General features: G+C 34.6%; 1 protein-coding gene across 1 annotated transcript; it reads right to left on the bottom strand.

The window, feature by feature from the left end:
* Positions 1–24,386: 24,386 nt before the first annotated feature.
* LOC102958302 (olfactory receptor 2M3-like) lies at positions 24,387–25,334 on the bottom strand. Its single transcript, XM_015542384.2, has one exon. The coding sequence runs from the start codon at positions 25,332–25,334 to the stop codon at positions 24,387–24,389; it is 948 nt and encodes a 315-aa protein (XP_015397870.2).
* Positions 25,335–27,590: the final 2,256 nt, after the last annotated feature.

The following is a 27,590-nucleotide window of genomic DNA, read 5'->3' as shown; positions in this document are numbered from 1 at the left end:
GAAAATAAAACCTATCACCAGTAATACTCTCCCTAACAATGTTATGACTTAGAAATGAAGATGACATAAATTATTTTCCAGACAAGCAAAAGTTAAAAGAGTTTATTACAAAAAAAACTGGTATTACAGGATGTATTAAAGAGATTTACTTAAGACTATGAAAATATAAATAGAAGTAATAAAATTATGAATAAAAATGTAAAATAATGGGGCGCCTGGGTGGCTCAGTTGGTTGAACGTCCAACTTCAGCTCAGGTCATGATCTCGCGGTCTGTGAGTTCGAGCCCCGCATCAGGCTCTGTGCTGACAGCTCAGAACCTGGAGCTGTTTCGGATTCTGTGTCTCCCTCTCTCTCTGCCCCTCCCCTGCTCATGCTCTGTCTCTCTCTGTCTCAAAAATAAATGAACGTTAAAAAAATTTTTAAAAATGTAAAATAACAGCATATATTAAAACATTGAAGAACGAATTTACAAAGTTCTTCTAGAATGTGTCCAAACTTAAGTGACCATGAACTTAACATAGACTGTTATATACTTATAAATTGTATATCATCCTCATGGTAAAACAAACCAAAAAACTATAATACATAGACAAAACAAAGAGAAACAAAGCCAATTGTAAGATTAAAAATTGCCCAAATTACAATGAAATAGAAGAAAAGAAGAATGGAAAAAAAGAAAGACTATGAAAAGGATCATAAATCAATACACAAAATGGCAATAGGTACACACCTATCAATAACTAATTAAATGTTTTCAATAATTAATTTAAAGGTACCTGGTCTGAATGTTTCGATCAAAGAACAAAGGGGGAATGAATAAAAAGAGGAAAATAAATACCCAACAATATGTTATTTAAAACAAACACACTTTTGATTAAAGATGAATGCAGAGGAGTCTGGAAAACGAATTCAAAGTAGGAGGAACCTAGACTTGTCTCCTCCCACAAACAGAACTGAATAACTATAAAATCATCCTAAATTTCCAACAAATCAACCTAAACGCTGACAGAACAAATCCCACTACTAAAGGGAGAGATGAGGCCACAGTTTAAAAGGTAGGAAGTGTGGAGATGTGGTATAGTGGAGAAATAGATCATGGTTGTTACAGAGGGGAGGAAGTCATCATCTTGGATGAGGGCAAGAGTGAGAGGACCACACATAGGAATGCACAAAATGAATCTTTCTCCAAAGCCATTGGCTTGGAAAATGATAAGGTCTAATATTTGTGAGTTCTTGCAACCATCAGGACTTAAAGCCTGAAATATTAAAGGTCTTAGGTTTAGCTTGGGTAGACTCCTGAGGGTACTGCCCTGATCCTGGAGAGAAGACAGGAAAATCTGCCTGGGCACAGGGCATGGAACCAGTAATCTGAAGAATGCCTGGAGCACACAAGGAGATTATTCGCGCTTTTCAGAGTGCTTCCCTGTGAGTCAGCATTCACACAGATGCCTCTTTAGAAACAAAGGAGGTGGCTGGTGCTATTCCTGCTCCCCCAGCCTCTCACCATGAACACAGCACACCTTTGGGAAAGTGCTTAGCACCCACACTGGCTGCCTAACTTGTTTACACCAAACCTCACTCCCCTGCCCTCTGGCTGGGCTGTCCTTCTCAGTCAAGCGTACCTCAGTTCGAGTATGACAGCCCACTCCCAGTAAACCAAAACAAAGCCCTGGCCATACCATGTCTCCTTACAAGAGTTAGTCAGGGCCTCAGTTCTGGTGAGTGTGTTTCAGGTCTTATTTCACAAAAGGACCAGAACATACATAGTTAAAACTTGCCACATTCATGCGAGGGACCAAACACTGTCCATAATAAGCAAGGAGATCTTCTGCAGATGGCTGATAATGTGGAATAGATCAGTCAAAACACAAGGTCAAATTCCATGGAGCACACACCAGAGACAGTTTCTAAAGTTCCAGACCCTGGTCACTGCATGACTTCTTCCTAAGACCATTAGTTTCAAGAACAGGAGATATAACTGGATTTTCTAACAGAAAATAATACGGAGACTTAGAAAAAAATGCCAAAAGAGGAATTAATCCCAACTGAATCAACACGATAAAACCATAAACAGAGATCTAGGCAAAAATGATATAAGTAACATGCCTGATGGAGAATTTAAAGCAATAAAATATACTAAGTAGGCTTGAAAAAACAATAGAAGACATTAGAGAAACCCTTACTATAGAGATATGAGTTAAAAAGTTTTAATGAGAGATGAAGAATGCAACAAATGATATTGGAAACAGACTTGTTGCAATGAGCATCAGGCTGGAAGAAGCAAGGGAATGAATTAATGACATAGAAGACAAAATAATGAAAAATAATGTTGCTGAACAAAAGAGAGCAGAAAGAATTATGGAACACAAGAATAGTCTTAGGGAACTCAGTGATTCCATCAAATGTAATAACATTTGTATTATAGGAATCCCAGAAGAAGAAGAGAGAGAAAAGGGAGCAGAAAATTTATATGAAGAAATAATAGCTGAAAATTTCCATAATCTGGGAAAGGAAACAGACATCCAAAGTCAGGAGGCATAGAGAACTCCCAACAAAATCAACAAAAGCAGGTCAACACCAATACATATTGTAATTACATTTACAAAATAAACTGATAAGGACAAAATCCTAAAAATAAATAAATAAGTAAATAAAGACAAAAGTAGTCCTTAACTTGCAATGGATGACCCATAAAAGTAGTTGCAGATTTCTCAACAGAAAATTGGCAAGCCAGAATGGATTGGCATGATACATTCAAAGTGCTGGAGGGGGAAAATCTGCAGTCAAGAATGATCTATCCAGAAAGGCTGTCATTTAGAATAAAAATAAAGGTAAAAAGTTACCAGAAAAACAAAACTAAAGAGTTTGTGACCACTACTCTTGTGTGACAAGCACCACAAGAATATTAAAGGGGACTCTGAGTACAAAGCAGAGTCAAGTTAAAAAGACAAGAAATGTTCAGAGAAAACCTCCAGAAACAATGAAAAAAATCCATATAATGACAAGAAATACATATCTATCAATAGTTACTTTGAATGTAAATTGATTAAATGCTCCAATTAAAATACTTAATGTGTTAGAATGGATGAAAAGCAAACAAACAAAAAAAGAAAGACCCATCTATATGTTACCTACAGAAGAATCCATTCAGAGCCAAGCACAACTGTATATTGAAAGTGAGGGAATGGAGGAACATTTATCATGGAAATGGTTTCAAATGAAAGCTGGAGCAGCAATACCTATGGTCAGGAAAACTAGACCTTAATGCAAAGATTGTCACAAGACATAAAAAAAAGGCACTACATCATTTTAAAAGAAGCAATCCAACAAGCATATCTAACAACTGGATATTTATGCAACCAACATGGGAATTCCTCAATATATCAGCTAGTAACAAACATAAAGTAACTGATTATAATACAATAATAGTAGGAGACTTTCACACCACACTTATATCAATGGACTGATTGAACAGAAAATCAACAAGGAAACAATGCCTTTGAATGGCACACTAGATGAGATGGACTTAACAGATATACTCAGAACATTCCATTATAAAACAGAAAAGTATACATTCTTTTCAGCCAAACCTGACTCAATATTATCAGTACACCACATTATTAAAAGAAAGGATAAGAAGCATATGATCATTTTAGTAAATGTAGAAAAAGCATTTGACAAAGTATAACATATATTATTGACAAAATCCCTCAACAAAGTAGCATTAGATGGAACATACCTCAAAATAATAGAAGGCATACATAAAAAACCCAAGGCTTATATCATCCTCAATGGTGGAAGACTGAGAGGTTTACTTTATGGTCAGGAACAAGACAAGGATGTCCCCTATCACCACTGTTATTTAGCATAGTACTGGATGTCATAGGCACAGCAATAACAAAACAAAAAGAAATAAAAGACATCCAAATCAGCAAGGAAGAAGTCAAACTTTCACTATTGACATATAACATAATACATTATGTTGAGAACCTGAGAGACTCCACCGAAAAATTGCTAAAATTGATAAATGAGTTCAGTAAGTCATAGTATATAAAATCAATATACAGAAATCTGTTGCATATCTATACACCAATGTGAAATACCAGAAAAATAAATTAAGAAATCAGTCCCATTTAAAATTGCACCAAAGGCAATATCATCAGACAGCAAAAGCTTGAGAAGCCCCTCCTCAAGAGGAACAGCATGAGTCCATGTCACTGGATTCCCTAAAATCTGGAGTTTTCAAATTCTGTTTTGTGCCTGAGATAATAAAGGCTGGGTATAGGAAGGGTGAATACAGGTTTCTTATGGAAAACGGGGACACAATAGGGGTGATTTATTGGTCTTCTGTAAAGGTTCCCTGAATAGTGGGGAAGCTGTCAGTTCCTGGACAGGAGAGAGGAGCACCACCATATACATTCTACTCATCAGCACCGAAAGCCTTCAAGGAGCAAAAGAACACTACCGAGTGGAGGAAAGAGCCACCTACATCAAGCCACACCCCTCAGCACCCTGGATATTTTCACAACCACAAGAAAAACCAACTGAGAATAAGTGCAACAGGATGCTCCCCTAGAAGACCAGCATAAACAATTCACTAATCATAAAGTACTGCAAAGCTTCAGCTCTAAGGGAAATAGGAACTAGCCTCCTTGTTATATTTATTCTTTTTTATTTCCTTATTTGTCATGTATTTTATCTTTTTAATTCCTTTTAAAATTTTTATTATTTTAATTTTAATTTATGTATATCATTTATCTTTAACTTTTCTCTTTTCTATTCTTTTTTTTTTCCTTTTCTTTTTGGATCTAGATTCTTTTAACAAGCATATCAAAACACACACAGAATCTAGTTTTAGTGTTTTGTCATTGTTTTTTTTTTCCCTTTCTTCTTTTAATTTCTGGACAGAGGGAAAAATTCATGTGAAAAGAAAGATCAGGAAGGAGATATCATGGCCAGGGATTTAGTCAATACAGATATAAGAAAGATGTCTAAACTAGAATTTAAAGCAAGAACTATAAGGATACCAGCTGGACTTGAAAAATGTAGAGAAAACTCTAGAGAATCCCTTTCTGCAGAGATAAAAACTCTAAAATCGAGTCTGACTGAAGTTAAAAATTATATAACTGAGATTCAAGCCCATATGGAGTCCATAAAATTGAGGATGGATGAAAGAGAGGAATAAATCACTGATATAGAAGATAAAATTATGGAAAATAATGAAGCTTAAAAGAAGAGAGAAATAAACATATGGGGAGATGAAGGTAGACTGAGGGAACTCAGCAGCTTATTAAAATGAAATAAAATTCATATAACAGGAGTACCAGAAGATTAAGAGAGAGAAAAAGTGGAAGAATATTTAGCTGAGTAAATTATAGCATAAAACATCTCTCAACTGAGGAAGGAAACTGAATCAAAATATAAGAAGCACAGAGAACTTCCATTAAATTAAAAAAAAAAGCTAAACACACCAACACATATAGTCAAATTCACAAAGTACACAAAGAAAGAATTCTGAAAGCAGCAAGAGAATAAAAGCCATAAAATACAAGAGAAGACAAATCAGATTCACAGCAGATCTGTCTAAAGAAACCTGGCACGCCAGAAAGAAGTGGCAGGATATATTCATCTTGCTGAATGGGAAAAATATACAGCCAAGAATTCTTTATCCAGAAAGGCTGTCTTTCAGAAAAGAAGGAGAGGTAAAGATTTTCCCAGACAAAGAAAATCTAAAGTAGTTAATGACCACTAAAACAGCCCTGCAAAAATTTTTAAGGGGGGCTTTTTAAGTGGAGGAAAATAGACCAAAGCAACAAAGACTAAAAAGGACAAAAGAATATCACCAGAAACTCCAGCTCTATAGACAACATAATGGAATTAAATTCATGCATTCAATAATCACTGTGAATATAAATGGCCTAAATGATCCAATCAAAAGATATAGGGTGTGATAATGGATAAAAAATATCCATCTCTATGCTGCCTACAGGATACCCATTTTAGACCTTAAGTCATCCGCATACTGAAAGTGAGGGGAGAGGCACCTGTGTGGCTCAGTCAGTTAAATGTCTGACTCTTGATTTCAGCTAGGGTCATGATCTCACAGTTTGTGGGTTTGAGTGCTGCATTGGGCTCTGTGCTGACAGTGCATACCATGCCTGGGATTCTCTTTATTTCCTTCTGTGTCTGTCCCTCCCCCACTGACTCTCTCTCTCTCTCTCTTTTTCTCTGTCTCTCAATAAATAACTAAATTTTGAAAATTAAAAAAAGTGAGGGGATAGAGAACCGCTTATCATGCTAATTTATGTCAAAAGAAAGCTGGAGTTGCTATACTTACATCAACTATTTTTAAACCAGACTATAGCAAGAGACAACAAAGGACAACATATCATAATTAAAGGACCTATCTATCGAGAAGTCTAACAATTATAAATATTTATGCCACCACCTTCAGAGAACCCAAATACATAAATGAATTAATGATAAATGTAAAAAAGCACATTGATAATACGATAATAGTAGGGGACTTTAACACCTCACTTACAACAATGGACAGATCATTGAAGCAGAAAACCACTAAGGAAACAATGGCTTTGGGTGATACACTGGACCAGATGGACTTAACAGATATATTCGTAATATTTCATCCTAAAGCAGAAGAGTACACATTCTGTTGGAATGCACATGGAACACTCTCCAGAATTGATCACATCCTGGGTTGCAAATCATCCCAATATGCCATGCATATTTTTAGACAATGCTATGAAACTTGAAGTGAACATCAAGAAAAAAAAATTGGGAAGCCCTCAAATACATGGAGGTTGAAGAAAATCCTACTAAAGAATGAATGGGTTAACAAGGATATTAAAGAGGATTTAAAAAAATGGAAGGGGCACCTGAGTGGCTCAGTTGGTTAAGTCTCTGATTTTGTCTCAGGTCATGATCTCACGGCTTGTGGGTTTAAGCCCTGTGTCAGGCTTTGTGCTGACAGCTCAGAGCCTGGAGCCTGCTTCAGATTCTGTCTGTCTGTCTGTCTCTCTCTGCCCCTCCCCTACTCACGCTCTGTCTCTCAAAAATAAATAAACATTAAAAAATATTTTTTAAATAAATAAATGGAAGAAAATTAAAATTAAAACATGACAGTCCTAAACTTTTAGGATGCAGCAAAGGCACATCTAAGTGGGAAGTATATTGCAATTTATGCCCATATCAAAAATGAAGAAATATCTCAAATACACAACCTAACCTTACACTGAAAAGAATTAGCTTACAGCCAGCAGAAGGGAAATAATAAATATTAGAGCAGAAATAAACAATATACAAACAAACAAGAACAACAACAAAAGTAGAACAGATCAATGAAACTAAGAGATATTTATTCAATAGAATTAATAAAATTGACAAACCTCTAGACAGGCTATCACAAAGAAAGGATAAAGAACCCAAATAGATAAAATCATGAATGAAAGAGGAGAGAGCACAACCAATTCCCCAGAAACACAAACAGTATAAGAGAATACTATTAAAATTATATGCCAAAACCCTGGACAATCTGAAAGAAATGGACAAATTCCTCGACCTAAAAACTACCAAAACTGAAACAGGAAGCAATAGAAAATTTTAACAAACCCATACTGCAAAGAAAATGTATGAGTAATCAAAAATCTCCCAACAAATAAAATTCCTGGGCCAGATGGCTTTCTAGGGGAATTATATCAGATGTTCAAAGAAGATACATATTTATACTTCTCTGCCTATTCAAAAAAAAAAATAGAAATGGAAGGAAAACTTCCAAACTCATTTCACAAGGCCAACATTACCTTGATTTCAAACCAAAGACCCCATTAGAAAGGAGAACCAAAAGTTAATATCTTTGATGAACACTGATGCAAAAATTCTCAATAACATACTAGCAAATAGAATTCAACAGTACATTAAAATAATTATTCAACATGATCAAGTGGGATTTATTCCTGGGATGGAGGGATGTTGTTCAATATGAATCAGTCAATGTGGTACACCACATTAATAAAAGAGAGGATAACAACCATATGATCATGTCAATGGATGCAGAAAAGGCACTTGGCAAAATAGAGCATCCTTTCTTGATAAAAACCCTCAACAAATTAGGAATAGATGCAACATACCTCAATATCATAAAGGCCATATATGAAGACACATGGCTATTATCATCCTCAATGGGGAAAAACAGAGAGCCTTTTTCCTATGGTCAGAAACAAGGATACCTGTTCTAATCATTACTATTTAAAATAGTGCTGAAAGTCTTTCAGATTTTATGTTAAGTCTTTAATTATTTTGTTTTTAATTTTTGGTATGATGTAAGATAAGGATCTAATTGAATTAGATCAGTTTTCCCAACATCATTTCTCTAAGAGAGTCCCCCTTCCTCCCACTTTCAGTGCCTTTTTTGAATATTAATCGAACATATATGTTTGGGCTTATTTATGGCCTCTGTTGTGTTCTGTTGATCTCTGTGTCTTTATGTATATTGTATTGTTTGGATTTTTATACCTTTACATATAATTTGAAATCAGTACATGTCACACTTTCAGCTTTGTTCTTTTTTTCTTAGAATTTCTTTGGATATACAAAGCATTGGAATGTAGGAAGTGATTGAATTGAGTCTGTAGATAACTTTGGATAGTGTGGCCATTTTAACAATGCTATTCTTCCAATTCATGAGCACATGTCTTTCCATTTGTGTGTGTGTGTGTGTGTGTGTGTGTGTGTGTGTGTCTTTTCCAACTGATTTCATTAATGTTTTATAGTTTCAGTACAAAGGTTTTTTACCTCTATGGTAAAATTTACGCTTAAGTATTTAATTCGTTTTGGTGCTGTAAATGGGATTGTTTAATGAAAATGGGATTGTTTTCTTTATTTCACTTTCATATACTTGTTAATATATAAAAACAACCGATTTTGTATGTTGGTTTCTCTAGTTAAATTTAACAGGGTAAATTTATTCATTCTACCAGGATTTTTTTAGTTTGTTTATTTGTTTGTTAGTTTATTTATTTTTAATAATCTCTACACCTAATGTGGGGCTCAAACTCACAATCCTGAGATCAACACTCACATGCTCTTCTGACTGAGCCAGCCAGTCACCCCTTGTTCTATCAGTATTTTTTTTAATTTTTTTAACATTTATTTATTTTTGAGAGACAGAGACAGAGCATGAGCAGGGGAGGGGCAGAGAGAGAGGGAGACACAGAATCTGAAGCAGGCTCCAGCCTCTGAGCTTTCAGCGCAGAGACTGATGCAGGGCTTGAATTCACAAACCGCGAGTTCATGTGAGTTCAAGACCTGAGCCAAAGTTGGACACTTATCTGACTGAGCCCCCCAGGCACCCCTACCATTATTTTTTTCTTTTTTTATTAATATGAAATTTATTGTCAAATTGGTTTCCATACAATACCCAGTGCTCATCCCAATAGGTGACCTCCTCAATACCCATCACCCATCCTCCCCTCCCCCCTATACCCCATCAACCCTCAGTTTATTCTCAGTTTTTTAAGAGTCTCTTATGGTTTGGCTCCCCCTCTCTCCAACTTTTTTTTTTCCTTCCCCTCCCTCATGGTCTTCTGTTAAGTTTCTCAGGATAATGGAGTCTTTAGTTTTCTCTATAATAATCATGTAGTCTGCAAGTAGAGAAAATCTTACTTTCTTTTCAAATTAGGTGACTTTTAATTTATTTATATTTGTTAATATTCTGGCTAGGCCTTTCTGTACTCAGTTAAATAGAGGAGGGAGAGTGGACATCCTTGCTTGTTCTTGGTTTTAGAAAGAAAGCTTTCAGTCTTCTGCCATTGAGTGTAATGCCAGCCATGGGCTTGTCACATATAACCTTTATTATGTTGAGCTACCTTCCCTCTAAATCCACTTTGTTGAGAGTTTTCACTCATAAAAGAATTCAGAATTTTGTCATACTTTTTTCTCTGGATCTGTTGAGAGATTGCATTATTTTTTATTCTTTATTTTGTTTAGCTAATGTATCATAATAATTGATTTATGAATGTTGAAATATATTTGTGCCTTATAAAGAAGTCCTTATGTATGTGTGTAATAATTGTAATGTGCTGTTGAATTCAAGTTGCTAATATGTTTTTGAGGAATTTTACATCTGTGGTCATCATGAATGCAGGCCTATAGTTTCGTTTTGTTTTGTTTTGGTTAGAGTTCACTGCCTTTAGTATTATATTAACACTTTTCTCATAAAATGAGTTTGGAAGCATTCCCTGCTATTCATTTTTTAAGGAGTGTGAGAGCGACACTTATTAACTCATCATTAAATGTTTGCTAGAATTCACTAATGATGCCATCTGCTCCTGGAATTCTTGTATTGTGAGGTTTTGGTTAGTGATTTCATCTCTTACTTGTTAATTGTCTCCCTGGATTTTCCATTTCATCATAATTCAGTCTTGGTAGGTTGTAAATTTACAGAAGTGTATCCTTTTCCTCTTGGTTAGCGAATTTCCACGCATATAATTTTTCATTCTTCTTATGATCGTTTGTTATTCTGTGGTACCAGTTGCAATATCTCTTTCACTGATAATGTCATTAATTTCAGTCCTTTCTATTTAAATTAGTCTAGCTAAAGATTTGCCAATTTTTTTACCTTTTCAAAAACATTTCTATATTATGTTGATTATTTATAATCTCTATTTTTTAATAATCTCTATTGGCTTTTATAATCTGTATTGCATTTTATCTACTATAAGAAAACTACTATAATGTCTATGTTTATGTCTGCTAAATTTGTAAATGTATCCTATTATTCCTGTTAACAATCCTTTCTAGTTTTATACCATTGTGGGTGGAAAAGAAACATACTATTTCAATTTTCTTATTTATTTATTTTTTTTTAGACTCACTGCATGGCCTGCCATATTATCTATCCTGGAGAGTAGTCCATGTGCACTTGTGAAGAAAATGTGTTCTGCTGCTCTTGGATGGAATGTTCCATATATGTCTGTTGGATCCCTGAATTTTATGCCATTCATGTCTGTTCCTTTGTTATCTTTTTTTTTAATTACAGTCGACATACAATGTTATATTAGTTACATGTATAAAGCACAATTTGACAATTCTATACCTTACATAAAGCTGAGCATGGTAAATGTACACACCATTTGTCACTATCCAAAAATTATTGCAAAATGATTTATTATATTTTCTACACTGTGCTTTTCATCCTTATAACTTATTTATAAAGAGGAGTTTATATATCTGAATCCCCATTCACCAATTTTGCTTACTCCCTCATCCTATCTCTTCTACAACCATTCGTTTGTTCTCTATTTATGAATTTTTTCTTTTTTTATTTGTTCATCTCTCTCTCTCTCTCTCTCTGTTTTTGTTTTAGATTTCACATATAAGTGAGATCATTTCGGATTTGACTTTCTCTGTCTTATTTCACTTAGCATAATCAACTCTAGGTTCATTCATGTTGTCACTAGTGACAAGATTTTATCTGATATGTATATCTTCATCTATCATTGTACATTTAGTTTTCTTCCATATCTTGGCTATTGTAAATAATCTGGGATAAACATAGGAGTGCATATATCATTTTGAACTCCATAATGTGGTATTATGTCACAAATTCAGAATAACTAACATCAAAAAGACAAGAAATAACAGGTGGGTTTTCTTCAAATTTTAATTTAAATTCTAGTTACTTATCATATTGTGTAATATTGTTTTGAAGAGTAGGTTTTAATAATTCATCACTTATGTATAACACCCAGTGCTCAAGATGACAAGTGCCCTTGTTAATAAAAATCATTAAAACAAATCACCATTTAGCCCACCCCACACTAACACAGAGTCTTTTATGGTTTGTTTCCCTCTCTTTTCACCTTCTCATATGTTCATTTGTTTTTTTCTTAAATTCCAAATGAGTGAAATTATATGGCATGTGTCTTTCTTTATCTGACTTTTTTCTTAGCATAGTACACTCTACCTCCATTGATCTCATTGCAAATGGCAAGATTCCATTCCTTTTGATGGATGTAGATGATATATACTATATCATCTATATACAATCATCAGTTGATGGACATTAGGACTCTTTCCATAGTTTAGCTTCTATAAACGTTGGGATACACATACCCCTTTGAATCTGTATTTTTGTATCTTTTGGGTAAATACATTGTAGTGCAATTGTTAGATTGAAGGGTAGTTCTATTTTTAAATTGTTGAGGACCTGCCACACTGTTTTCCACAGTGGCTACACCAGTTTGTATTCACTCCAACAGTGCAAGAGTGTTCCCCATTCTCTGCATCCTCACCAATACTTGTTGTATCTAGTGTTAATTTTAGCCAGTCTGACAGGTTATTGAGTGGTATCTCATTATGGTTTTGATTTGTATTTCTCTGAGGATGAGTGATGTTGAACATATTTTCATGTGTCTGTTAGCTATCTGGATGTATTCTCTGGAAAAATGTCTATTCATGTATTCTGCCCATGGATTATTTGTATTGTGGGGGTTTTGAGTTTGATAAGTTGTTTATAGATTTTGGATGCTAGCCCTTTATCAGATATGTCATTGACAAATATCTTCTCCCATTCTTTAAGCTGTCTTTTAGTTTTGTTGATTGTTTCCTTCACTGTACAGAAGTTTTTATCTTGATGATGTCCCAATAGTTCATGTTTGCTTTGTTTTCCTTGACTCCGGTGATGTATCTAGAAAAATATTGCTATGTCCGAGAACAAACAGGTTGCTGCTTGTGTTAATCTCTAGGATTTTGATGGTTTCCTTGTCTCACATTTGGGTCTTTCATACATTTGAATTTATTTTTGTGTATGGTGTAAGAAAGTTGTTCAGTTTCTTCTGCATGTTGATGTTCAGTTTTCCCAACACCATTTGTCGAAGAGATTTTCTTCCATTGGATATTATTTCCTATTTTGTTGAAGAGTAGTTGACCATATAGTTTTAGTCATTTTCTGGGTTTTCTATTTGTTCCATTGATCCATGTGTCAGTTTCTGTGGCAGTACCATGCTATCTTGATGCCTAAAGCTTTGTATTATAGTTTGAAATCTGGAATCAGGATGCCTCCATTTTTACTTTGCTTTTTTCAAGATTGCTTTGGTTATTTGGGGTCTCTTGTGGTTCCATACAGATTTTAGGTTTGTCTGTTCTAACCCTCTAAAAAATTAGGTTAAAACATAAAAAAAAAATATTATGATATAGATTGCATTAAATATGTAGATTCTTTGGGTAGTATAAACATTTTAACAATATTTGTCTGTTCCCTGAGCATGAAATGTTTTACCATTTCTTCGTGTCCTTTTCAATTTCTTTCATATTTGTTTTATAGTTTTCAGAGTAGAGAACTTTTTCCTCTTTGGTTAGTTTTATTCCTATATATCTTATTGTTCCTTTTATCTTATTGTGCATTTCAAATGAGATCAATTCCTTGATTTCTTTTTCTCCTTCTTCAGTACTGGTGTACATAAATGAAACAGATTTCTTTACATTGATTTTGTATCCTGTGACTGTGGAATTCATGTATTAGTTCTAGCAGATTTTTGTTATATTTTGGGTATTCTATATAGAGTATCATGTGATCTGCTAATAGTGAAAGTTTGACTTCTTCCTTGCCTATGTGGATGCCTTTTATTTCTTTCTATTGTCTGATTGCTGAGGCTAAACTTTCCAAAAGTATGTTAAAGAGCAATGGTGAGAGTGGACATCACTGCCTTTTTCTTGACCATACATGAAAAGCTCTCAGACTTTCCACATTTAGGATGATATTAACTGCAGGTCTTTTGTATATGACCTTTATGATGTTAAGGCATATTCAATCTATACCTACTTTTTGAGGGTTTTTATTAAGAATGGATGCTTCTGGGGTCCCTGGGTAGCTCAGTCAGTTCAGCGTCTCAGTTTGGCTCAGGTCATAATCTCACAGTTCATGAGTTTCAGCCCTGCAAGAGGTTCTTTTCAGACAGCTCAGACCCTGGAGCCTGCTTCAGATTCTCTGTTTCCCTCTTTCTCTGCCCCTCCTCCACTCACACTGTCTCTCAAAAATAAATAAACATTATTTTTTTTAAATAAAAAATGGTGCTGTATTTTGTCAAATGCTTTTTCTTCATCAATTGAAAGAGTCATATGACTCTTATCCTTTCTTTTATTAATTTCATGTATCACATTGTCTGATTTGTGAATATTGGCCAAACCCTGAAACCCAGGAATGTACCCCACTTGATCATGGTGAATAATTCTTTTAATGTACTATTGGGTTCAATTTGCTGGTATATTGTTGAGAATTTTAGCGTCCACATTCATCAGGATATTAGCCTGTAATTCTCCTTTTTAGCAGGTTCTTTATATGGTTTTGGAAACAAGATAATGCTTGTCTTGTGGAATGATTTTGGAAGTTTTCCTTTAATTTTTATTTTTTAGGAACAGTTTGAGAAAAATAGATATTAATTATTTCTTATTTTTTATTTTTAAATTTATTTTTGAGAGACAGAGGGCACAAGTGAGCAAGGGGCAGAAAGAGGGAGAGAGTCCCACAAGGGGTAGAGAGAGAGGGAGAGAAAGCGAGGGAGACAGAGAGAATCCCAAGTGCAGAGCCTGAAGGAAGGCTCAATGGGCTCACCCAGTGCAGGGTTCAAACTCAGGAATGGTGAGATCCTGACCTAGGCTGAAGTCGGATGCTTAACCAACTGAGCCACCTAGGCACACCAGTATTAACTCTTCCTTAAATCCTTGGTAGAATTCCCATGGAATGTCATCTCCAGCACTCTTGTTTGTTGGAAGACTTTTGATTACTGATGCAAGTTCTTTGCTGGGTATGAGTCTGTTCAAATTTTCTAGTTCTTCCTGTTTCAGTTTTGATAAATTATATCGTCTAGGAATATCCATTTGTTTCTGATTCTCCTATTGGTTGTCATATAATTTTTCATAATATTTTCATAATTGTTTGTATTTCTATGTATGTTTTAGTTGTAATCGCTTTCATTTGTGATTTTATTTATTTGGGTTCTTTCTCGCTTTTTTTGATAAATCTAGCTAGGTGTTTATCAACTTTATTAATTCTTTAAAATAGCGAGGTCTTTGACCTGTTCTACTCTTCTACTGTTGTTGTTGTTGTTGTTGTTTTGGTTTCTATATTGTTTATTTCTGCTCTAATCTTTATTATTGCCCTTCTTTAGCTAGCTTTAGCCTTCATGTGCTCCTCCTTTTCTGTCTCTTTTGGAGTAGATTAGGTTGTGTGTTTGAGATTTTTCTTGCTTCTTGAGATGGACCCATTTTTTCAATATGTTTCCCTCTTAGGACAGCTTTTGCTGAATCCCAAAAGTTTTGAACCATCGTGGTTTTTTTTGTTTTTTGTTTTTTTTTTAATTTTCATTTGCTTCTATATACTTTTTTTCTTTCATTTTCTGATTAATTCATTCATTCTTTAGTATGGTGTTCTTTAACTTACATGTATGTGTGGTCTTTCCAATATTTTTCTTGTGGTTGACTTCAAATTTCATAGCATTGTGGTCCAAAAATATGCATGTTATGATCTCAATCTTTTTGTACCCATTGAGGGCTGATTTGTGACACAGGATGTGACCTGTTTTGGAGAATGTTTCATATATACTTGGAAATAATGTGTATTCTGTTGCTTTAGGATGAAATGTTCTGAATGTATCTGTTAAATCCATCTGGATCAGTGTTTCATTCAAAGCCATTGTTTCCTTGTTGATTTTCTGCTCAGCGTACCCTGCCTGCTTTTTTGAGTGAGGAGACAAACCTAGGGTCTCCGTACTCCCTACTCCTCTGCCATTTTAACCAACTGATATTTGAAATAAATATCAAAACATCTTGAACACCCAGTAAATTGATCTGAGGACTGAGAGAATAAAAATACACACCAGGGGTCAAAAAACTGCCCCATCTTGGAAGGTAGGAGCTGTAGAGAGCTGATTTAGGAAAAATAAGAACTGAGGTATTTTGTCCCCACTCAAAGAGTCCTTTTTAATATATCTTGCTGTGCTGGTTTAGTTGTCATAAACTCCTTTGGTTTTGTCGGTGAAATTATTTATTTCTCTTTATCTATCTTTATATCTTCTATTCTGAATAAAATTCTTGCTCAATAAAGAATTATTGGCTGCATATTTTATCTTCTGCTTGTTGTTTCAGCTTCAGAAGTTCTCTATTTAGTTTTTGGTTCAGTGTTTATATTCTTTGGCTCCAAAATTTTGTTTTTGTTTTTAGTGGTTTAATTACCTATATCGAACTTTATATTTTGGTCATGCAATTTGTCTTGATTATATGTTTAGTTGTCTATGTCCTTGTAAGATAATTATTTGGAATTGTGTGTCAGACAATTCACAGTTCTTTATTTTTGTGGGAACAGCCACGGAAGGAATATTTTGTTCCTTATGTGGGCTTATGTTTTCATGGTACTTAATTGTCTTTAAACTCTTGAATTACTGCTTAACACATAAAGAAGTAGTCTCCTTCTCCAGTCCTTGATGAGTGGCTTGAAGATTTAAAGATCTTTACCAGTCAGCCCTGACAGGGAAAACTTCTCTCAGTAATTTTCTACAAATACACCTAAACGATTCTTCTTTTTATTCTTGGGATAAGTCAAGAATTGTGTGCCTTCTCTCAATCTCATTCTCTCAATTTTTACTTTCTGAATCTCATATCAGACTGGGTGCTGAAATCTTTTCACTTATTTTTCCCAGGGCAGTGCCCTATAGAGTTCAAGATTGCATACCTTCTCTCAATTGCACAGAGTCAGGATGGTCACTGAAATCTTTGTGCTGTCTGAGGAGGTTTGTATGCCACTGTTGAATTGCATATACTCTGCATGCCATTTGTGGAATTGCATTGTATCTGTGGAAGTTAACATGCACCATAATGGGGGCGTGTGTGTAGGGTTGGAGAATGCATCAGCTCATTGATAGGCTGCAAATGAGTCAACCTTCAAAGTTCATGGGTGAAGACCCAAAGCCAGTTAGTAGCATCTGTAACGGGTTTTTGAGGTCTGTGTGGTAGTTGCTATAATCCCCCACTCCTTTTCTCTACTCCAAGCACTTCCAGATTATTCATCTAGGCCTAACATTGCAATAATCTGGTAAGGCAAGACATATATATGAACCTCTTAGGAGATATCTTGTGAGGCTGGGGAAACCAGGTCCTCACTCTGTTCTTATTTTCTCCCTTGGGATAATTTGCAAACCAAGTGTGTCTCTTTATGTTGAGCTATATCTTAGGGAAGGTCATGAATAAAGTGCTATCATTCTTCTCATCTTCTTCCATGTGTCTGTTCTTGGATTCTTTGCTTAATCAGTGTTCTGAAATTCCTCTTCTGGCTCTTGTGTTCCCACAAACATACTGCCATCCATGGATAATTGTGAAAATTATTATATCCATAAATTATGAGAGCTGGAATTTCTTATTCAGTCATCTTGCTTCAAATCCTCTCCTTTATATTATATATTCAAATAGAAGCTTATGAATTTTTTTCACACATAACTTAAGGAAGTTTAAGCAAATTTATAATCATATTATTTTCCTTGCTAATTGTTTTTTAAAGAATATTGAAATAGGCTTTCTTTATATACAGACTTAATGTATTTTTAATCCTAATAATCTATGAATGACCTCTCGTTTTGCAATAGTTTTATTCTTGAAGCACCCTATCAAGAGCTTAGGATATAATTTCAGTCTTGAGTAATTTCTCTATACAAAAATTTTATATTACCAATATTAAATTCATTATTTTTTTATAAAATAACTATTTTAAAATTTTTCTCTACTGCTTCAACTAACACTTATTTTGCACCTATATGCATATACACACACATATGTATGTACTTTCATCCAAATTTAAAACAACTTGTTTAACTAATGTTTGAATTGAATTTCAGTAAAAAAAAATGTCAAACAATATTGTGAACAAGAAATTTTGGTTAAAATGTGGACTTTCTTTTATTAAAATAAAAATTCATTATGGATATTATTTTATTGCTCTCACCAATTTTTTCATATATGTTTGCTTTGCAGAGAATCCAAGAGGTGTAGTATTTGTTTTAATAGTATTTAAAACTGAAAATTGAAAAAGAAAATTATGGAATACAGCATCCATAATTGTTTACGAGATTGACAATGTTATGTCTTTATTCATTGTGTAAAATGTTATAATAAATAGAATACCCATTACATGTGCTCTGGACAAATTATAAGTCTATAATACAATTCTATAAATTCTCTTAATCTAATAAGCAGAAATATTATGAATTTAAATAATTTCCAAAAGTTGTCTTAATTCACTCAACCATTTGGGCATTACCAAGTTTCTCTCAGATTACTGGTAGAATCAATAAGTGAAATCTTATTTTTATGTCTTTTGTGAATATAAGTATGCAATTAATCTGGATGTGTCTGGCAGAAAAATCCTAAACCATCTCCATATTCTCTATTCCCTGGTGTTATTCTCATTATTATGTTATATTATAAAATAAGAGTAAATTGTGCAGCTATAATTAATATCACAAATCAGTAGAATTTAAGAATTTGAAACAAGATGAACTTTGATTGGCTTATATTAACTAGTTGTCATTTTTCAGAAGAGAACTTAAGGTTTGCATTACATCGCAGAAATTCTCATGAAAAAAACATACAGAGAGGGTCACTTTCATGGCTCAGTCACTTGTGTTTGACTCTTGGTTTCGGCTCAGGTCTTGATCTCAGGGTTCGTAGAATGGAGTCCTATTTCTGTCACAGTCACAGAGCCTGCTTGAGATTCTCTTTCAGTCTGTCTCTGCCCTGCTCATCTTCTCATGCTCTCTCTCTCTCAAAAATAAATAAACGTTAAAAAAAAGCAAACATATGTTAGTCAGCTTTATGAAAATTACTCATTTCTGCTATGTTTGATGTGATCTCTACTCCTTCATTCTTTATTTCATTTATTTGGGTCATTTCCTTTTTTCTTTTTGATCCATTGGCTAGTGGTTTATCAATTTTGTTAATTCTTTCAAAGAACCAGCTTCTGGTTTCATTGATCTGTTCTACTGCTGTTTTGGTTTTGATAGCATTAATTTCTGCTCTAATCTTTATTATTTCTGTCTTCTGCTGGTTTTGTGTTTTATTTGCTGTTCTTTTTCCAGCACCTTAAGGCATAAGGTTAGGTTGTGTATCTGAGATCTTTCTTGCTTCTTTAGGAAGGTGTGGATTGCTATATACTTTCCTCTTATGACCACCTTTCCTGGATCCCAGAGGTTTTGGGTTGTGGTGCTATCATTTTCATTGACTTCCATATACTTTTTAATTTCCTCTTTAACTTCTTGGTTAGTCCATTGATTCTTTACTAAGATGTTGTTTAGTCTCCAAATATTTGTTACCTTTCCAAATTTTTTCTTGTGGTTGATTTCGAGTTTCATAGTGTTGTGGTATGAAAATACACACTGTATGATCTTGATCTTTTTGGAGTTAGGGCTGATTTGTGTCCCAGTATATGGTCTATTCTGGAGAATGTTCCATGTGCACTGGAGAAGAATGTATATTCGGCTGCTTTAGGATGAAATGTTCTGAATATATCTCTTAAGTCCATCTGGTCCAGTGTGTCATTCAAAGCCATTGTTTCCTTGTTGATTTTTTGAGTAGATGATCTGTCCATTGCTGTGAGTGGGGTGTTGACATCTCCTACTATTATGTATTACTATCAATGAGTTTCTTTATGTTTGTAATTACTTGACTTATATATTTGGGTGCTCTCACATTTGGCACATAAATGTTTACAATTGTTAGCTCTTCTTGGTGGATAGGCCCCTCAATTATGATATAATGCCCTTCTGCATCTCTTGATACAGTCTTTATTTTAAAGTCTAGATTGTCTGATATAAGTATGGCTACTCTGGGTTTCTTTTGTTGACCATTAACATGATAGATGGTTTTCCATCCCCTTATTTTCAATATGAAGGTGTCTTTAGGTCTAAAGTGGGTCTCTTGTAAACAGCATATAGATGGATCTTGTTTTCTTATACATTCTGTTACCCTTTTGTTTGGAACATTGAGTCCATTGATGTTCTGAGTGAGTACTGAATAATAAGAGAATATTATGAGCAATTATATGCCAATAAAATGGGCAATATGGAAGAAATGGAAAAATTCATAGAAACATATACACTACCAAAACTGAAACAGAAAGAAATAGAAAATTTGAACAGACCCATAACCAGTAACGACATTGAATTAGTAATCAAAAATCTGCCAAAAAACAAGAGTCCAGGGCCAGATATCTTTCCAGGGTAATTCTACCAAACACTAAGAAGATGTAACACCTATTCTCTTGAAACTGTTCCAAAAACTGTTCCAGAAATGGAAGGAAAACTTCCAAACTCTTTCTATGAAGCCAGCATTATCCTGATTCCAAAACCAGACAGAGACCACACTAAAAAGCAGAACTATAGACCTATTTCCCTGATGACCATGTATGCAAAAGTTCTCAACAAGATATTAGCCAACTGGATCCAAGAATACATTAAGAAAATTATTCACCACTACCAAGCAGGATTTATACCTGGGATGCAGGGCTGGTTCAATATCTGCAAAACAATAACGTGATTCATCATATCATTAAAAGAAAGGAAACATAAAAGAACCATATGATTCACTCAATAGGTGCAGAGAAAGCATTTGACAAAATACACCATCCTTTCTTTATAAAAACCCTCAAGAAATTAGGGATAGAGGGAGCATAACTCGAGATCATAAAAGCCACATATGAATGACCCAACGCTAATATCATCCTCAATGGGGAAAAACTGAGAGCTTTCCCCCTAAGGTCAGAAACAAGACAGGGATATTCACTCTCACCACTGTTATTCAACATAGTATTGGAAGTCGTAGCCTTTGCAATCAGACAACATAAGGAAATAAAAGGCATCCAAATCAGCCAGGAGCAGGTCCAACTTTCACTCTTCACAGATGACATGATACTCTGTATAGAAAACCCAAAATATTCCACCAAAAACAGCTAGAAATGATTAGTGAATTCAGCAAAGTAAAGGGATATAAAATCAATGCATAGAAATAGGTTGCATTCGTACACACCAACAATGAAGTGACAGAAAGACAAATCAAGGAATTGATCCCATTTACAGTTACACAAAAAACCATAAAATACCTAGGAATAAATCCAACCAAAGAGGTGAAAAATTTATACACTGAAAACTATAGAAAGCTTATGAAAGAAATTGAAGAAAACACAAACAGATGGAAAATATTCCATGTTCCTGGATAGGAAGAAAAAATATTATTAAAATGTCGATACTACCCAAAGAAATCTACATATTCAATGCAATACCTATCAAAGTAACACCAGCATTCTTCACAGAGCTGGAACAAATAATCCTAAAATTTGTATGGAATCAGAAGAGACCCTGAATAGTCAAAACAATCTTGAAAAATAAAACGAAAGGAAGAGGCATCACAATCCCAGACTTCCAGCTATACTACAAAGCTGTAATCATCAAGACAGTATGGTACTGGCACAAGAAAAGACACTCTGATCAATGGAATAGAATAGAGAACTCAGAAATTGACCCACAAATGTATGGCTAACTAATCTTTGACAAAGCAGGAAAGAATATCCAACGGGAAAAAATACACTCTGTTTAGCAAGTGGTGCTGGGAAAACTGGACAGCGACATGCAGAACAATGAACCTGGGCCACTTTCTTACACCATACACAAAATAAACTCAAAATGGATGAAAGACCTAAATGTAAGACAGGAAGTCACCAAAATCCTCGAGAAGAAAGCACACAAAAACCTCTTTGATCTTGGCCACAGCAACTTCTTACTCAACATGTCTCCGGAGGCAAGGGAAACAAAAGTAAAAAATGAACTACTGGGACCTCATCAAAACAAAAAGCTTCTGCACAGTGAAGGGAACAATCAGCAAAACTAAAAAGGCAACCAACAGAATTGGAGAAGATATTTGCAAATGACACACCAAATAAAGGGTTAGTATCCAAAATCTATAAAGAACTTATCAAACGCAACACCCAAAAAACAAATAATTCAGTGAAGAAATGGGCAAAACATGACAGTTCACCAAGAAGACACCCAAATGGCCAATCGACACATGAAAAAATGCTCAACATCACTCATCATCAGATAAATGCAAATCAAAACCACAATGAGATACCACCTTACCCCTGTCAGTGGCTAACATTAACAACTCAGGCAATAACAGATGTTGGTGAGGATGCGGAGAAAGAGGATCTCTTTGCATTGTTGGTGGGAATGCAAGCTGATGCAGCCACTCTTGAAAAAAGTATGGAGGTTCCCCAAAAAACTAAAAATAGAACTACCCTACGACCCAGCCATTGCACTACTAGGCATTTATCCATGGGATACAGGGGTGCTGTTTCGAAGGGACACATGCACCCCCATGTTTATAGCAGCACTATCAACAATAGCCAAAGTATGGAAAGAGCCCAAATGTCCATCGATGGATGAATGGGTAAAGAAGAAGTTATATATATATATATATATATATATATATATGTATATGTATACATATATGTGTATATATATATGTATATGTATATGTATACATATATATGTATATACATACACACACACATACACACATAATGGAATGAATCAAAAAGAGTGAAATATTGCCATTTGCAAATACATGGATGGAACTGGAGGGTATTATGCTAAGTGAAATTAGTCAGAGAAAGACAAAACTCATGACTTCACTCATATGAAGACTTTAAGAGACAAAACATATGAAAATAATGGAAGTGAAACAAAAATAATGGAAGGGATTGTGGGAGAGGGATGGGCTAAATGGGTAAGGGGCACTAAGGAATCTACTCATGAAAGCATTGTTGCACTATATGCTAACTAATTTGCATGTAAATTAAAAAAAATAAAGTTAAAAAAATAAAAGCAATATATTATTTAAAAAATTACTCATTTCAACAAATGCATGAGCTTTGAAGGTGACCTTAAGTTTCAGATAAAACCGCAGCTCCAACCAACACATGGATCTTACATTCTGATATCAGAAGCAGAATATCCATGTTAGCCACGCTGGAAACTCTGACAAATATAAACTCTGATATAAACGGTTGCTATTCACAGCTGCTAAATTTGTGTTAATTTGTTGTATACAGTGGGGATGTTGCCACACAGTTTTAATGAAACAGCTCATATTCATATTACGGTATAAAGATTTTTCTGTTTAAGCCACAAGAATCTCCAGAATTATATATCTATATCATCTATATCTAAATGATGATCTACATATATGTATTTTATACATATATCTAGATAGATAAAAATATCATTATGAACTTATATTTGGGGATGTCACACATGAGATTTAAGGAGAATATGCAGCCTAAAGAAAACCAATACTTCTTTATTAAACAAAAATTTTTATGTTTTCATACAATAACAGTACACAATCCATATAAAGAGGAAAATAAGAATGAGAAAAACCATGTTTTAGGATTCATATTTACATTTTAGTTTCCCATGTATAAGACTGTTTGATTTCTATAGGAAAATAAAATAAATAACACCCCAGTTATCTACTATCCCGAAGACGGACAATTTCTTTTTTTTTAAATTTTTTTAACGTTTATTTATTTTTGAGACAGAGAGAGACAGAGCATGAACAGGGGAGGGGCAGAGAGAGAGGGAGACACAGAATCTGAAACAGGCTCCAGGCTCTGAGCTGTCAGCACAGAGTCCGACGTGGGGCTCAAACTCACGGACCGTGAGATCATGACCTGAGCTGAAGTCGGATGCTCAACCGACCAAGCCACTCAGGCGCCCCTAAGAAGGGCAATTTCTAGAATAATTAAAGCTCAATGTGGCTATATCACAATACAATACCCCTTATTTCCCATCCAGTTATGACAAATTCATTTACATAATAATCTTATATTCATTCCCATAAATTGCTTCGTCATTCACTTTTTTAAAAAAATTGATCACTCCAAATTAAGACTTTTGGATTTCATAAAAAGCATTTTTTCTCCAAGGTTAAGCTTATGACATGTTATAAAAACAATAATTTTAATCAATGCAACCAAACAATGGGATGTAGTCATGGCAAAAAAAAATTTTTAATTGGTATAATACAATAGAATAAATTGCGGATTTTTTTGTACTAAATGATTTCCTTATAGCCATAGCTTCAAACTACCATAAAAATTGAAACTATTTGAAGAAAAAATGAAAACAATTTTTCAATTTCTAAAATCTTTATTGTTGCCTATAAATCTACAAAGATCAGGAAATATTAGTTACTTAATTGGATTGATTGAATACATAGATTTAAGCATAAAGCAAAGAAGGTACTGGGAAAAAACAAAGCGTAAAGATTATCAGGCAATTTGCTCTCCAGACTTACCCCTTCCTAACACCTTCATGAATGCTCTGGCCACATCCTTGTTGCGGAGGCTATAGATGAGAGGATTCAGCATGGGAGTAAGGATAGTGTAGAAGACAGACACGAATTTGTCCTGGGTGGGGATACGATCTGAACTGGGCCGCATGTATATGAACATGGCTGCTCCGTAATACATTCCTACTACCATGAGGTGAGAGGAACAGGTGCCAAAAGCTTTACGTGGGCCCTCTCCATATCCCATGTGAATGACAGCCACAATAACATGAACATAGGAAGCAATGATTACTGCTACAGGGAAAAGAAGCATAATAATACAGCATATAAATATCATCCTTTCAAATAACAATGTGTTAGTGCATGAGAGAGTGAGAAGGGCAGGGACATCACAGAAAAAGTGGGGTATTTCTCGGGCACCACAATATGAGAAAGACAATGCAACTGCAGTTTCAATTATACCATCAAGTGAGCCAAGAATCCATGAAAAAGCTGCCATGAGACCACATATTTTCTGGTTCATGAGAATTGTGTATCTTAATGGGTGGCAAATGGCAACATAACGGTCATAAGCCATTGAAGCCAACAGGAAACATTCTGCTCCAAGCAGAGACACATATAAGAATATCTGGGCTCCACAACCAGCCAGAGAGATGGACTTCCTGCCAGACAAGTAGTTGAAAACCATCTTGGGTACAGTGGTGCAGATGAGCATGAGGTCCATGAGGGAGAGTTGTCTGAGAAGGAAGTACATGGGGGTGTGGAGCTGGTTGTCCAGGCAGATGAGGAGAACCATAGTAGTGTTTCCCATGAAGGCCACTGTGAAGATGCCCAAGACCAGTGAGAAAAGGAAGATGTGAGTGGGGCTGTCATTGAAGATTCCTACCAGGATAAAGTCTGAGTTGAAGGTCTGATTCTCCCATGCCATGATAAATGTTTACTGCAAGGAATACAAGAAGTGACAAATGGCTGTGATTGTGTTATAGAAACATCAAGCACTTCCTTCCCTAAGTCACCACTTCTACCAAATTGCCTAAGCAAGAGGCAATTGTTTCTCTGGTCATAATTTCATTTTTAGACTGGATATATTAAAGCATTGTTTTATCTTGATATGATTATTTTATGTTAGATGAATTATTTTCTTTTTAAAATTTATTTATTTAAATTCAAGTTTGTTGTTAATGAAGAATGTGTGGTTCACAGACATAGTAAGTTACATGTTAAAAATATGAGAGTTTTCTCAGGGCACCTGGGTGGCCCAGTCAGTTAAGCATCCGACTTCAGCTCAGGTCAGGATCTCACAGTTTGTGGGTTCCAGCCTGGCGTCAGGCTCTGTGCTGACAGCTCAGAGCCTGGAGCCTGTTTCGGATTCTGTGTCTCCCTCTCTCTCTGCCCCTCCCCTGCTCAGTCTCTGTCTCTGTCTCAAAAATAAATAAACATTAAAAAAATAAAAATATGAGAACTTTCTCAAGTCATATAATGAGGTTAGAGAAACTAGTCAGCTTATATGCGTAGTGTAGATTATCCATTCATAAAAACTTTATGATCATGGAAGACATAAATTTCTGAGAAGTCAATGAGATTTTATTTATGGTTCTTTTTTGTTTTCCATGAAATTTTGCATAAAATTTCTATCAAAGTGTAGAGAAAATCATGTATTGATGGAAATGAGACAAGATTAATCACATGTCAGGTAAACAGAAGAGATTGAAAAATCAGCAATCTGATGTCCATTATGTAATATTTATTCTAACAATGGTGGGTTGTAGTGTAAATAGTTCCTCATAAATATACCGTTTCCTCACTCATCTCTAAAAGTGACATGTGTCCACAAGGCAGTCAAGTATTGATCTCAAGATAAAGATACAGGATAAAGGAGAGTACAAAGGCAAAGGCATATCTGGTACAGGTTACTTCAGCTGTGTGATTTTAGGCAATTAATTCCTGCAATCTTTATTTTACAGTATATTAACCTGAATGTTTATAATATCTATATTACAGTGTGTTATTAAAATCAAATTAGATCATATTTTTAAAGTGTGAATATTATCTGGAGTGAAGTTTATATGATATATATATTTTAAAATAAATATATACTACTAAAAGTAAGAGAGACCACACTTACTTACCTCCACACTATTCTAGCTTACATAAAATTAATCTCTTCCATGTCCTTAGCAAAACCTTTTAAGATTTCTTTGGCTATGCAATAGCATACATATAATTCTTTATTTTCACATTCATTTTTTCCCTTCTTTATCCCCTCTCCAAAAGACAAGAAATTCTTTACTTTCTTTCTTCCCTAACACTCCCTGGACAGATTATGAATATTCATTTTCTTCACCACTTTGGGTCCTTCTAAACTCTTTATCTCTGTAGCATTCAACAATTCAGTGTATAAAATATTTCAATCATAACTCAGGTATTTAATACATCCTAAATTTCTGACCAGTTATAAATTCTCTTAGCATTCTTCCTTATATTTATAATACTTGTCAAGAAACTCAACCCACATTGTGTAAATAAGCGTAGCTCATGCTATTTAAATTTTCAAGTATTTTTACTTTTTCATTCCTCTTACACACAATTGTTTATTAAATATTTCTAACACAATCTTTTATCCTTATTCAAACTGCGATTCAAAAGTGATTATGCATGCTACAGAAAAACTTCAAACATTACTACTGAAATATAACATGAGTTTTCAAGCCTCTGATTAAAATTTATTGGCCAACAGAAAATTAAAACATCACTTGGTTTACTATCATTTCTGTGCTTCTAAAAAGCAATATATCCTTTCTACTTCAAGTTTGCTCATGTTGTTATACCTGGTGAAAGTCTCTCTCTTTATGTTTTGAAACATAAATATTAGTACCTATGGAACATTCAGCATATATCTAGTCATTTCCTGACAATTTGCCACTTTCCCCTTTAATAGGTAATCTTTCAATCAATTGTGCATCCTGGAATAATACCCAAAACAACAGATTCATCAGTATTCCCAATTTGGACATTAATTGCATAAATAAAAATTCTATAAATTTGGAAAGTGGAAGTGCCTTGAAAGCTGCACAGGCTGAAGAACTCCATGGGCCAGATTTTTCTTTGGCCTGCATTTGTCTTCTTGTCTATCTTTCTGCTTAATCAAGACCGTATAATGCTATCTAGACTGAATACAGCTTAC

The sequence above is a fragment of the Panthera tigris genome, chromosome A1 (genome assembly GCF_018350195.1).
Source record: "Panthera tigris isolate Pti1 chromosome A1, P.tigris_Pti1_mat1.1, whole genome shotgun sequence".
In the NCBI taxonomy this organism is placed as follows: domain Eukaryota; kingdom Metazoa; phylum Chordata; class Mammalia; order Carnivora; family Felidae; genus Panthera; species Panthera tigris.
The sequence above is the reverse complement of the archived record's forward strand: the minus strand, read 5'-3'. Positions and strand labels throughout refer to the sequence as shown.